The sequence below is a fragment of the Neofelis nebulosa genome, chromosome 2 (assembly GCF_028018385.1).
Source record: "Neofelis nebulosa isolate mNeoNeb1 chromosome 2, mNeoNeb1.pri, whole genome shotgun sequence".
Classification (NCBI taxonomy): domain Eukaryota; kingdom Metazoa; phylum Chordata; class Mammalia; order Carnivora; family Felidae; genus Neofelis; species Neofelis nebulosa.
Genome location: NC_080783.1, coordinates 2,858,434 through 2,870,810, shown reverse-complemented (window position 1 = coordinate 2,870,810; position 12,377 = coordinate 2,858,434). Strand labels below are relative to the sequence as shown.

The 12,377-nt window shown below is 57.5% G+C and overlaps 2 protein-coding genes across 8 annotated transcripts in view; both read right to left on the bottom strand.

Annotated features, from left to right (window-relative positions):
• Nucleotides 1-21: 21 nt before the first annotated feature.
• On the bottom strand, nt 22-1,861 carry HES6 (hes family bHLH transcription factor 6). Of its 2 annotated transcripts, XM_058699581.1 has the most exons (5): nt 1,665-1,861; nt 1,504-1,590; nt 1,303-1,384; nt 643-1,083; nt 22-370 (listed from the first exon to the last, which is right to left on the bottom strand). In XM_058699581.1, the coding sequence occupies exons 1-4, from the start codon at nt 1,743-1,745 to the stop codon at nt 659-661; spliced, it is 675 nt and encodes a 224-aa protein (XP_058555564.1). In that variant the 5' UTR covers nt 1,746-1,861; the 3' UTR covers nt 22-370; nt 643-658. The 2 variants fall into 2 exon arrangements, with proteins under 2 accessions (XP_058555564.1, XP_058555557.1); XM_058699574.1 differs by having other exon boundaries at nt 22-1,083; nt 1,665-1,860.
• Nucleotides 1,862-6,224: 4,363 nt separating this feature from the next.
• Nucleotides 6,225-12,377, bottom strand: part of PER2 (period circadian regulator 2) — a 39,804-nt gene continuing 33,651 nt past the window's right edge. For all 6 annotated transcript variants that reach the window (XM_058699550.1, XM_058699557.1, XM_058699532.1 and 3 more), the window contains exons 21-23: nt 11,767-11,959; nt 10,466-10,616; nt 6,225-8,416 (exon numbers count right to left, since the gene is read on the bottom strand). In XM_058699550.1, coding sequence (XP_058555533.1) covers nt 8,267-8,416; nt 10,466-10,616; nt 11,767-11,959 — 494 coding nt within the window. In that variant the 3' untranslated portion in view covers nt 6,225-8,266. The remainder of the gene's footprint in view (nt 8,417-10,465; nt 10,617-11,766; nt 11,960-12,377) is intronic.

The following is a 12,377-nucleotide window of genomic DNA, read 5'->3' as shown; positions in this document are numbered from 1 at the left end:
AAGACACCACATCAGTCATACTTCTGAAGGGTAACTAACTCTCCAAAATCCTTTATTTAATAAAACTGGAACATTTGTTGGTAACCTAATACACAAACTCCAAGTGTGCTAAATGCGAGGCATTCAGGGAGACTTTGCTTCTGTCTGGCAGAGGACTGGCAATGCTGGGGAATGCACCTGCCTCCTGTGTCCTGAATGAATGCACCATGTCCTGAATGAAGTGGCAAGTTCAAGCTTCTGCTCAGGCCAGGGCCACCAGGGTCTGAGGTCTCCCTCTGTCCCCGACACTGGTGCCCGGCACGGAGGAGGGTTTCAGCACTCCTGCCCCCAGATCCACACGGTACCTGGGAAGGCTGGGCCACCTGCAGTCCTGGAGAACCGCGGTAGCTCTGTAGGCTTCTTCCTGCGGCCTGCAGCTCCCACCCTCCACCCAACCCGGGGCTGGGGGTCCCCAAGAGATACTCGCTTAAGAAACAGGGCTAGGGGCCTGAATGGGCTGGTCATCCTGGACTGCCCTGCAACCCACTCACTGGAGGAAGAGGGCAGGCAGATCTGGGAGACATTCAGGCCCCTGCCCCCACCACATCTGTCCCCAGGGAGGCTGGAGCAGAGCAAGGGAAGGCCACACCCACCCTTGCAAACCTGGGGCTGGCGTTAGTCACCAAGGCCTCCAGACGCTCTGGGCTATGCGAGCAGCGGTCAGGCTGCCCAGGGCTGCTGGCACCAAGTCTGGCCCTTCAGCAGGCGCTCGGCTCAGTTCAGCCTCGGGGGCCTCCTCCAGGTCAGAGCACAGGTCGTCCCCGGGGCCCGGGGGACTGGGCAGAGGGGACCCCAAGACCCCTCCCGTGGGCCAGCCGCTTCGCCCAGGGGCTCCCGGAGACCCGGCCAGGGCGTCCCCCAGCAGATCCCGGAAGCTGCTGCCCTCGCGCAGAGGCATGGACTCGAGCAGGTGGTTGAGGAGTTCTGCGGCGACGGTGGCATCGATGGCCTGGCACGTGGACACGAACGTGTGCACCTCGTGCATGCACTGGATGTAGCCGGCCGCGAAGCGCTCGCTTGCTTCCGCCTGCAGCTGCTCGCGCTCTGCACCCGGGAGTGGGAGGGAGAGAGCGGCGCCCCGTCCGGTAAGCAGCGACTGCGGTGGCCAGGCCCGTCCCAGCCCGCGGGGACAGGGCTCACCCAGGAGACCCGGAGGAGCCCCGGGCGCGGGCTGTACCGGGGCGCCGGGCGGGGAAGACCCCATTCCGAGGCGGGGGCGGGCCGGGCGAACGCGCCCCGCCCGCGCGCCCCACCGCCACTCACCGCGCGCCCGGCCCCGCAGCGTGCCCTGCACGCGCCGCACCGTCAGCTCCAGCACCTCGGCGTTCTCCAGCTTGGCCTGCACCTGCGCGGGCGGGAGCGCCGGGGGGCGTGTGGGGGGCCGGTGAGGCCGGGCAGGGCCGCGCCCCCCGCTCTCCGCCCAGCAGCCCCCGGGGCGCCCGCCGGCCCGCGCGCCCGTCTCACCTCGGCGCCCGCCAGCAGCAGCCGCAGCTCCTGAAGGCTCTCGTTGATCCGCGCGCGCCGCTTCTTCTCCACCAGGGGCTTCCGGGCCTGCGGGAAGCGGGCGACTGAGCCCAGGTCCCGGGCCTCCCGCCCGCCTGCCCGCCTGCGGCCCCGGCCCGCACCTTGCGGTCCCCCCGAGTCTCCCAGGCGTCCTCAAACTCTCGGCCCGCACGGTCCCGGCCGGGCGCCAGGGGCGGAGCCATGACCCGCACCGCCCAGAGCGCCGCAAGCGCGACGAGCGCCCGCGCCCCTCGCAGCGCGCCGCCGGGTCCGCCGCAGCCCTCGCTCCTTCGCGTCTTCCGCCGGCCGAGGCCCCGCCCCTTTTATAGCCCCTTATTTGCATTTCAATGCACGGATTGGCCGCGCGGCCCTGGAGCCGCCGGCTTCTAGGCGCGCCGCGGCCAATGGGAGCGGCGCGCTTTGTCCGGCCCCGCCGCCGGGGTCCACAGGCAGCTGGTGGGGCGTGGCCGGCGGGCGGGGTCCCCAGCCGGGCCTCCGCGCTACGCCAGCAGCTTGGGGCACCCGAGGGGGCGGTGACCCGGTGCGCTGTGACGGGGGGGGGGGGGGGGCGTTTGTTTTTCTCCCTACCTGAGCAGGGCCCACAGGTCTGCTGTGCGTGGGAGCAGGAGCTCATTCGTGCATTCACACTTGTCTCAGTTCGTGCAAGGTGCCTCCGGAGAGGAGCGCTCCTGCCCGAGTGTCGGGGTGCTAGATTGTGGAGGGCAGAACCACAGCCAAGGCCGCGGTCTCTGGACCTGGGAAGGTCTAAGGGTCCGGGTTGGGATAGCTGCGGAACCCCGGAGAGATAGAGACCCATGGGGTAGCGGGATTGGGAGCGGGCCCCAGGACTCCTTTGACTTTCTTGCGGAAGTGTGGGTCCCGACTCGACCCTCGACACAGCCCTCCGCCTTCGCGGGGATCCTAGTGGGGCGGGTCCGGCGACACCGCCCCTCCTCTTCGGGGAGCTCCTTCTCTGATCACCCTTCCCCCGCTCCTTCTCTGGTACCACGCCCCCACCAGCCGCCCCTCCTTTTCTAATCATCATCGCTGTCCCCCTGAGCTCTCCATGTCCCCCTAATGGCCTTCGCTCCCCTGTCCCTCTCTGATCTCCCTGTCCTCCTTCCCAGTTCCCCCTCCCCACCCCCATACATACACCCTGCCCTGGTTCCCCGCCGCGCCCACTCTTCCTAGCCCTCCCCGCTCCTCGCCCGTCCTTCCCTGGTCCCCACTCTCGTTCATTCGTCCCGGCTTCCCTCCCTGTGGCAGTCTCCTTCGTCCCCCGCCACCCCTCCCCCTCGGCTCCCTTTTCTCCCAGCCCTCCCCTCGCCCAGGCTCGCGTAGGTCGCCGTCTGGTCCCCGTAACTTGATGCCCATGACAGTTGGCAGCTGCAGCCGCTTGGGTGGAGAAAAGCGGGGGCCGAGCCAAGAGCGACAGGTGTTGGGCGCGCCTTTGTCTAGGCCCGCTTTGTCCGGCGGCGGAGGGCGGGTGAGCCTGTGTCCGCCAGACGACCGCCGCCCCCACCGCGGGCCGCCCATCTGCCAGACTGGCCTCCCCGCGGGTGGGGTGAATGGTCGGTGGGGCCCGCGCCCTGGGGCAGCACCCTGGGGATCCCGGCCTGTTCCCTGCTCCACCGGCCTAGGTAACCTTCACAGCAAAGCAAAGCTGGAATGGCAAGATGGGTTCTGGCTACCAGGCCTTTGCACCCACCGAGCCTTCCACCTGGAATGCTTCAAACACCTTCAAATGTCTATTTCCTCACTGTTTAGGTCTCTGCTTCCTTATTCCTCTTGCTGGTGGGAGTGCACCTGCCCCACAGTAGTCCTGCCTTTACCCAGTCCTGAACCACTCACCAGGGTTTGGGATTGTCAGGGTCTGGTCTGCACCCCTCCAAGCTCTAACCATCCCTCGTCAAGGGTACCTAGGACCTCCTATCTACCTCCAGCAGAGTTGGGCCTCGGCAGAGCCCGGGTGGATAGGCAGGGTGAGGGGATGCCCCAAGCCTGGCTGGAAAGCAGCAGGGGAAGGAAACATCCAGGGACTGCAGTGTAGTGCATGGTAGGACTAGGCCACAGATATCCCCCACCCCAGCCACCTGAACGTGGATCTTGCAGCCCTCCCTGTGAGTATTTCACTTTGGGCTCCCCACCAGAAGGACCTTTATCGGCAGGCAAGTTTGATGAGAGGTTTGCAGTTTCCCAAAGTCACCTCACTGACCTCTACAAGTACCCAAGAGTTTCTTCTGTTGATTTGCACCTGTCCACCCTCAGCCTCTTGTTTGCCTCTCTTTGGGCAGTCTTCGAAGACCTCTCCAGCCCAGCATTGTTCACCCAGGTAGAAACCTACTCCTTTATTTCAGTCATCCCTTGTTGTTCTCGGTCTCCTCCACATGCCAGAAAGCTCAGCTCTCTTCCTTCCTTCCCCCTCATCTGGCTGCTCAGAACCCCAACTGCCCTTCTCTCCCTACACCTAGTGGTGGGGCTGACAGGGGAGGGGAGGGGGTTCAGTGTGGAACCCAAGAGAGCACATAACTGGCCTGTGACTTTACTGTTCTTAATCACTTAGACATCACTCCAGGGAAGGAGACCCCCAAGTAACTACAATTATGTTTCCACCCCTACTTTGAGAATCTGAGATATTAAAAAATAGACTCAGTGCTATTTCTCGTGGTCTGATGAATATGCCTCCCCTTATCCATTGTATTGTTTGAATAAGGCCAAACAGGTATTTTAGAATGCTCTCCATGAGAGGCAGTCCATGTTGGAACAGGATGGTCAGTGCTCTGGGGGAGGCCTTTGGGAAAAGATCAATAGAACACTTGATTAGATGGAGTATGGGTTTGGGGGGGAAGGCATGATAAAGGCGGATAGTGCAAGCAAAAAATGAGAAGCAACTAGTAATTCCAGGAAAAACAAAAAGCTCCTCCCAAAGAGAACTGTGATCTCAACATACTGACTGACTCAGAAGCTAACAATTCTTCCACAGTCACAACAATATAACACTGTTCATGGGGGCTCAACATTTAGGATCAATCCGTAGAGAAGGCAAGAAAGTCTTATTATGGTTACAGGACATTAAATAAAGTTGACTTTATAAAAACAAAAGGATAGGTGACTATTGTCATGAGAAGGGAGGAGGCTGAAGGGAGGGCGAAGGTCCTCAAAAAGCTTGCCTTACAAAGGAAGGTGGGGTTTGAGGAACACCGTCTAGAGTTGAAGGAAGGAGAAATTAGGTGCTAGGATATGCCTCAGTGTGATCAAATACCCTGAGGTACAAGGACAGAGCAGGGTATAGGAGTCAACAAAATCCTTGGTTGGACCAGAAGTTGCCCAAGGCCCCATCTTTGAAGTTAGCCTCAATTTCCCTTAGTTGATTGGCTGGCTTGGCCTTTTCCTCCAAGAAGCTTGGCTGTTCCATCTCTGGGCCACCAGGCCGTCTCTCTCTCTCCTTTGCACAGCCTCCTCTAGTGGACCCATTTCCTGCCATTTGTCCCTTGGACTGATCCTACCTTCAAAGGTTGCTTGAGCACAGACTTCCTGAGCATTTGGGCCCTTTGATCCCCCCAGATCCAGGAACAGAGGCCAGCAGAGGCTGGGCAGGGCTGTGGTGGCCACAGGGGGACCAGTTAGCGGCGGGGGGGGGGGGGGGGGGGCAGGCCATAAATCCCCAGGGAACAAAGGCAGCAGCCAGCCTATGGACATTCAGGCCCCTTGTGGGCAATCAGCCCAGAAAGCTTGGAGAAGCTCCTTTTGGTCTGGAAATAAAGGGGGGGGGGGTGACTTTGGGGTTATATGGTAAATAAAAATGCAATTAAGAGTCCCCAAAGGCAGTCAGTTTGGTGAAACAGCCCTCTCTGGCCATTTAAGGCCAGTTTGCAGAGGCCTCTGTGCTTACTGGGAGGGCTTTGCCTTTGTTCCCTCACCCCCACGCCGTCCCCCCTGTCACCATGAAGCCAGGAGGCAGGGACTCAAGCCTCCCCCTCCTGCTCAGGGAGCTTCTGGGAAGCTGGGCACTGGGTCCAGGATCCATTCATGTCTCTGCTCCATTCCTCATGATCCTGGTGTGAAAAGTGGGAGGAAGTGGGGAACAGGACCCCACTGCTTTGCCCGGGCCCCACACGGCTCCATTACTGTGGAAAGAAGGACAGGGCGTGTGGAGTGAGGGGACTGGGTGGCTCTGCCCCATCATCTCCGACGGAGACATGAAGCCTCTCTGGCTGGCGTCCTTCAGACCTCTGGCCTTGGCCCTGTGGCCAGCACACGGCCAGCTCCCCTAGAAGGGACAGACACCCAGGGCAGGGCACAAGAGAAACAGAGGAGGTGCCTGGGGTCAGCTTGGAGTGGAGAAGAGCTGGGGGCTGAGCCAAGCAGCCTCACCCCTGCATCTGCAAGTGAAAAGCCCATGGGAGCGCTGGATTACATGATTAGATCTACATTTTGTGAAGTTCACATCCTAAGACTTCACTGGGCAGTGCGACAGCATGTGGTGAGGATGCACGTAAGAGAGACTCACGCGCACACACACGGGAAGGGACCAGCTGTGCAACGGAAGGGGCGAGGGAGGCCTCTGTGACAGAAGTTGTCCCGAACACGGCATTTCTGGAGTTCTCTGTTGAGACACACCTTTTGGAAATCTTTGATCTCCATTGTGATTGCTCTGTGCTACATTCAAAACACACCCAAGGAACAATAAAAAATATACTTGCTTTATTTACCAATTTTCTAAAAAGCAAAACAGTCGTAAAAAGACACGAGCAGTAAACAAACATATTGCACTGGGTGGAGAAAGTTTGGTGGGTGCATGGACAAACCACTTGTCCGGCAAGGCTTACCAAGTCGTGAGACAGACACGGAGAGCATATTTACATGTCTGTTTAGGAACAGATTAAAAAGGAGGCTCAGTTTAAAATCGAGAGAAAGTTTTATAACCCCTGTGTAAGCACGCACACTAAAGGAAACACATCTCGATGCGCGGCATCGTGTAAACAATTTCACAAAATGCTCCTATTGTCAACTTTCCAGCACGTGTGGAGGCTACGCGGTTAATAACAATCAATGGGCGCGAATCATACGGTAACAATGCCGATGGTAGACATTCATAGCAGTGGAGAACGTCTGGACGGCTGTATGTTAACGTAACATTCATGTAACCTTGACCAGCGTCTAATCCCTTGATGATCGGACTTCAGAGGCGGGAGGCGGGTTTGATACCTCTATTTTCCACACAAACGCACAGGCTACTACCTCATTCTGGGCATGAGAAGGTGATGTTACTTTATAAATTAAAAAAAAAAAAAACAACACAGTATTCTTGCATTTGAGTTTATGGAAAACGGGATTAATATCCAATCATAAGACTGAAAACCAAGCAGGTTACAGGGAGGCTGACTCCAGGAGCCCCTTCTCCATCAGAAAACAAGGGGAAGCCTGCTTTCTTTTCCGTCTTTACGAACTCAGTCCAATTTTAAGTTCATTGTTTCACCTGTGGTAACTTTCCGTTCACTCCAGGGACCTATACGACCTTTCCCCCCAAATCTTGGGGGTGCATGGTGCAACATGAGGTTTGGTGAGATAGACAGAGAGGCCTCACTCTTCCCCGGCTGTCCCGCTGCCCTGAAAGTGCTGGTGACACCGGGGGACCTCACTGCAGAGACCGGAAGCTGCCCCGAGTGAGGTCAGGCTCATGAAAAGAATGAGGGCCGGCATCCCAGCCCAGGGCGCGGTGGGAGAGGTGAGCTCGTGGCACCCTGGAAAACGCAGACGCGGTCACCAGATCACGATGTCAGTGGCTACTCTTTGCCAGAGCTCCCGTCTGGGAGGTTCCCAACAAAGGACCAACCAACACGAATGGTCCTCTGGGTGGCGATCAAAGCCTGGTCTGCAAAAGGAAGTCACCACGGAGGTAATCAACCACATATTTTATCTACCTCTTGGTCACGGTCTGAAAAGGATACAAGAACACGGTAGAAATACACAGGAGATTCTGAGCGTGTGCTAGCCTGGTGGAGCCGGCCACACAAGCCACTGGGCCTCTTTGGTCCCGAGTGAGCATCTCCACGCCGTTCGCCCCAAACACAAGCTACGTCAGACTGAAATGTTTGCCGCTACGGGACCTGAAGCCGAAGCTGCTGGTTTGCCAGAGTAGGTTTCAAGCCGTTTAATGCGAAACACTTTGAAAGAAAATCGGCAGAGGCTGTGATCCCCATTTGGCATGTTTTTAAAAACACCTAGTTTGACTAAATGATAATTTAGATAAAAAGCAGCGCCCAGAGGCCAGAATTTGATCTGACCCGCACCAAGCTGGGGAGGCTCCCTGCTGTCTGTCGCAGCCTGCATGATGCCTCCCGACACCCACAGGGACCGGCGAGAAGCCTCCTCGAGTCCACAGACTTCCGGGAGCCCTGGGACAACCTCCCCGACACGTGCAAGGAGGGGGTTCAGGCTTTCCCAAGTTAGAGAATACTGAAAATCTGCCCGCCGGCCCCCCAACCTCCGTAGGTATGTTTTAAATATAAAAATGTATTTTCCTCCCAGACCCTTCCCACCCTCCGGTTTTAAATCACCCCTTCAGAAAACTATGTGTTTTTTCCCCCCTAAAACAAAAAAAGCGACATAAGCATATCTGTCCACTTCATGACAAACAGGTGAGAAAACCTCTCCTCTCTCCCGAGCACCTCCTGGCGCAGATCACGGCTGTCCGGGGGTGGGGGGCGGGGCCAGGACAGACTTAGGTCTGTTCTTCCCTTCTGTGACTCAAGGGGGCTCCACTTCCCTCCTCCTTGGTGTCTGGGTCTCCGCTGAGACCCAGAGTAGGAACGTCCTCCTCATATGGCACGCAGATGCTGTCTTCTTCCTTGTTCTCACAGTAAACACACTCCTTAAAAGGAAAAATGTCAAATCAGTAACAAAAACGACATGCTCGTTACCACGGTGTAGTTCAATCTGAGGAGGTGCAGGTGACCAGGGGTTGGCCAGGCGGCTGCTAGAGGAGGGGTGGGACGTGGGGCGCCTCTGAGGGGCTGCTGGGACCCTGCCTGCTCTTCAGGGAGGCCACAGCGCGGCCCCCCTGGGGCCGCGCTGCCCCCTCCCCCAAGGCCAGAGGAGAGTCCAGCCCTTATCTGAGCAGTGAGGCAAAGCCAGGAGACTCAGGCTTGGTCGCAGCTCCTCCTCTTCCTGCCTGTGGGGCCGGAGTCGATCGAGGCCCAGTATAACTGCCTTCGCCAACCTCAGTTTCCTAATCTGGGAAATGGGGCATCAGCGATGTACGGTCTCATTCCCCGACTATCTGCTGCGTACCTGCTACGCGTCAGACATGTCCTGAGCACTGGGACTCACCAGTGAACAAAGATGAAAACCCCCGCCCGGTGGAGGTGACATCCTCGTAGGGGAAGAGGGACAATAAACAGAGTGAGGCGGGTTCCCTAGAGTGTTAAAAATGAAAGTCTAGCTGGACGCGGAACAAGGCACGTGGAGGGGGTCCTATTATACGTTGGACCTTTAGAAAAGGCCAGAGAAGGTGACTGATGGAGGGCTGTTCTTTGAGACCCTTCCCTCAGAGGGTGGAGCCTCATTCCCCTTCCCCGAAGTGTGGGCTGGACTTGGTAACTCGCCTCCAGCAAAGAGGAGGTGATGGTGTGATGGAGGGCATCGTGGGGCCCAAGAGGCCTGTGGCTTCCTCCTGTCCTCTCTGGGGATCTGGTGCCAGGCCACAAGTACAGCCAGGCAGCCCTGTGGGGAGAGGCCTGTGCGGCAAGGAACTGAGGCCTCCTGCCCACAGCCAGCACCAGCTTGACAGGCATGGGAGGGAGCCTCCTGGGAAGGGGGTCTTCTGGCCTTCAGATGACCACAGACGCCCCAGCCAACATCTTGCCTTTATCTTCAGGAGAGACGGAGCCAGAGCTTCCCCGCCAGCTGCTTTTGAATTCCCAGCCCAAAGAAACAGTGGGAGATCATTAGTGTTTACTGTTTTAGGACACTAAGGTTTGGGGTCATCTGACACGAAGCAGTAGGCAACCGATACTGTGGCGTGTGAAAGGAACACGTGAGGGAAGCCAGAAGCAGCCACGTGTCTATCCAAGAGGAGGGGGTTCCAGGCAGAGGGAAGGGCAGGTGCAAAGGCCCGGTGGCAGGAGCCTGCCTGCTGCGTTCAGGGGCAGGCGAGAGGCCCATGTGGTGCAGAGAGTGAGGGAGGAGAAACCAAGAGATGTCAGATTTTTATGGCTCTGCAGCACTGGGACTGAGACGGGGCCCCACTGACAGGGATGTGACTGTCGGGGACCGGGGGAAGGTCCTGCCATGAGGCAGGGAGGCTACTAGGAAGATCCAGCTGAAGAAGCATCGTGCTTGGACCAGGGGGTGACGCTGGAGGTGATGGGGAGTGGCCGTTCCCATCCTGAAGGTGGAGGACAGGGCTGGCCACGGGTTCAGCTACGGAAGGACACCGAGCCCCCGAAATGAGTGGCTGCGGGGGACCCGGGGCTCAGGAGGGAGTGGGGAGCAGGGATGGGCACGCAGGTATGTCTCCGGGAGCCGCGGGAGGGGGCGCGTGGCCTTGTGGGAGCGCTGTTCCTATGGCCACTTAATGGTCCACAGGGACAGTGAGGGTGTACGGTAGGAGCAGAGCTTCCTGTTTCCTGTTTTGTTTTGTTTTTAATGGAAAACAGAATTGAAAGAAAGAAAAAACATTCCAATTTCAGCATTGGATCTCGAGACCGAACCTTCAGAAGGCCTTTTCGGGAGCAATGTGGCAGAGCCGTTACAAGAAAGTTCCTCAGACTAACGGTATCATGGTGTCTTTCGTTGTCGTTAGTGAACGCTCTCAAATTCTAGGAGTTTTAAGTTTACAGAACACTGGCAAAGACAGTACGGAGCGGCCCCCTCGCAGCGCCCTTTAACGCGACGTCAGAAACTACGCGCTGTGACTTACGGTGACGTCCAGGGCGGGGGGCAGGTGGCCCTCCCGCAGCCAGGGGTGTGCATCCTGCAGCTCCCGCGTCTGGCCCTCCGTGAACTTGGGCTGGGACTTCAGCAGCGGCTCCATCTTCTCCCTGTCCTCCTTCAAGACGGTCTCCAAATTCCTTCAGAGAACATTCAGTTAGGCAATTCAGAATGTCTTAGTAAGGGATTTTCGTGGTTTTCTCTTTTACACACTCATTTTCTGTCGACTCTTTCCATATTAGTATAATTTCTGGTGATTTTGTTTCATGCAAATTTCCTTTTTGTTTAAAATAAATTACCCTATTTAAGATAACTTAGTCTCCCTAGTAAATAATCCATAGTTTTCCTACTAAAATGATAACCTGAGTAACAATTTTGATTTTATTATTGTTATTATTATTATGATTTTTGAGAGAAAAAGAGAGCATGAGTAGGGGAGAGGGGCAGAGGGTGGGAGAGAGAATGGTAAGCAGGTTCCACGCCAAGCGTGGAGCCCCATGTGGGGCTCGAACCCATGAGCCGTGAGATCATGACCTGGGCCAGAATCAAGAGTCAGATGCATAACTGACTGAGCCACCCAGGCGCCCTGGTTTTATTTTGAATTAGACACGGGAGCTGGTTACCTGCACAAGCTGATCAGCTGGAGACTCTTGCCATTAAGGCGGTTGGCAGAATAACTCCTCTGCCTCCTGCAAACCCTGACATTGCCCCGGCGACAGAGCCCCAGTGACCCCCCCCCCCCGCCCCCCACAGAGGCCGGGCTGTTCTGAGCCTCAGCGTTAATCCTTCTTTCCCCAGCTTCCCCCACCCTGGGGCTCCGCGGGGGCAGGGACCATGACGGTTCACTAGAACAGCCTGACAAGCAGTCACTGCGGTGGCCCAGTTCCAGTCACCGCAGAGCAGCCGGTGGCCGAGGGCTGCTCACCTACCTCGACCTTGGCTTCGGCATCTCTAAGACAGACACACCCCATCCACCCCACAGGGTTGCTGGGCGACAGAGAAGGGAGACAGACGTTGGCACAAATGCTTTGTGAGCATTGAGTGCGACGCCCAGGAGGGTGGCCGGGAGCCCATCTTCCTCACAGCCCACGGGAGGTCACTCTGCAGGGCTCCGGGGCACACTGTCCACACAGATGGCTCTCTGTGGGACCACAGAGCCACCCGGAGTGACCCCACTTCTCTGTCTGCTGCACTCAACTCAATCATGAGCCTCAAAGATGAGGCTTCAGAGGGAAGTCCCCCCGACTGGGTGGGGGATCCCACGTCCCTAGGAGAAGGTCGAGTGGTTACCGGGAAGGCATCTGGTACGTCATCATGATGCTGTCATCTGCGTTGGCCATCAGCAGCCAGACGGGGTCCTGGAGGACGTGCCTGATGAAGTGCTTGCTTTCTTCCACGTCCGCCTTCACTTCTGCTTTGTGATTATTCTCCGAAGACTCCACGCTCCCGAAATACTTGCTGGTATGGCTCGTGTCACTACTGCCTTTAAAAACACAAAACGTGGCAAGTCAAAGCTTTTGACACAACGTTAAACCTCGTGTGACGCGCGTGTACAAGGCAACGGCAATTTTGGGGAGCTGAAGAGTTTTACTTGGCGGTGAGTGCCCAGGTTGGTGGATGTTCCTCCCCCCGTTTTCAGTCCTCACATTATCTGGGGCATAGCAGCTGGCACCATGGAGGTGATTCTTTCCCTCCAGGGCCAGCCCCGAGAAGTCCAGATGGGGCTAGGTCTTAGAAAGTGTGGTCTTCTTTCCAAGAGCTCCCTGCTCCCTGACGAGGCTAGGCCACAGAGAAGCTGGGTCGGGGATCGCTCTCCAGTGAGCCTCCCGTGGGGAGCGAGGCCAGAGAGCAAGGGGAAGGGAAACCCCATGGGGGGGGAAGGGGGGGGTCTCAGTTTGTGG

What these genes read in the sequence shown, in the direction of transcription:
- HES6 (XM_058699581.1), bottom strand. Translation starts at nt 1,745, where the DNA reads ATGGCTCCGCCCCTGGCGCCCGGCCGGGACCGTGCGGGCCGAGAGTTT. An exon ending in AGACTCGGGGGGACCGCAAG is followed by an intron (nt 1,591 to 1,664) that starts GTGCGGGCCGGG and finishes CGCTTCCCGCAG; the next exon opens with GCCCGGAAGCCCCTGGTGGA. An exon ending in GCTGCGGGGCCGGGCGCGCG is followed by an intron (nt 1,084 to 1,302) that starts GTGAGTGGCGGT and finishes TCCCGGGTGCAG; the next exon opens with AGCGCGAGCAGCTGCAGGCG.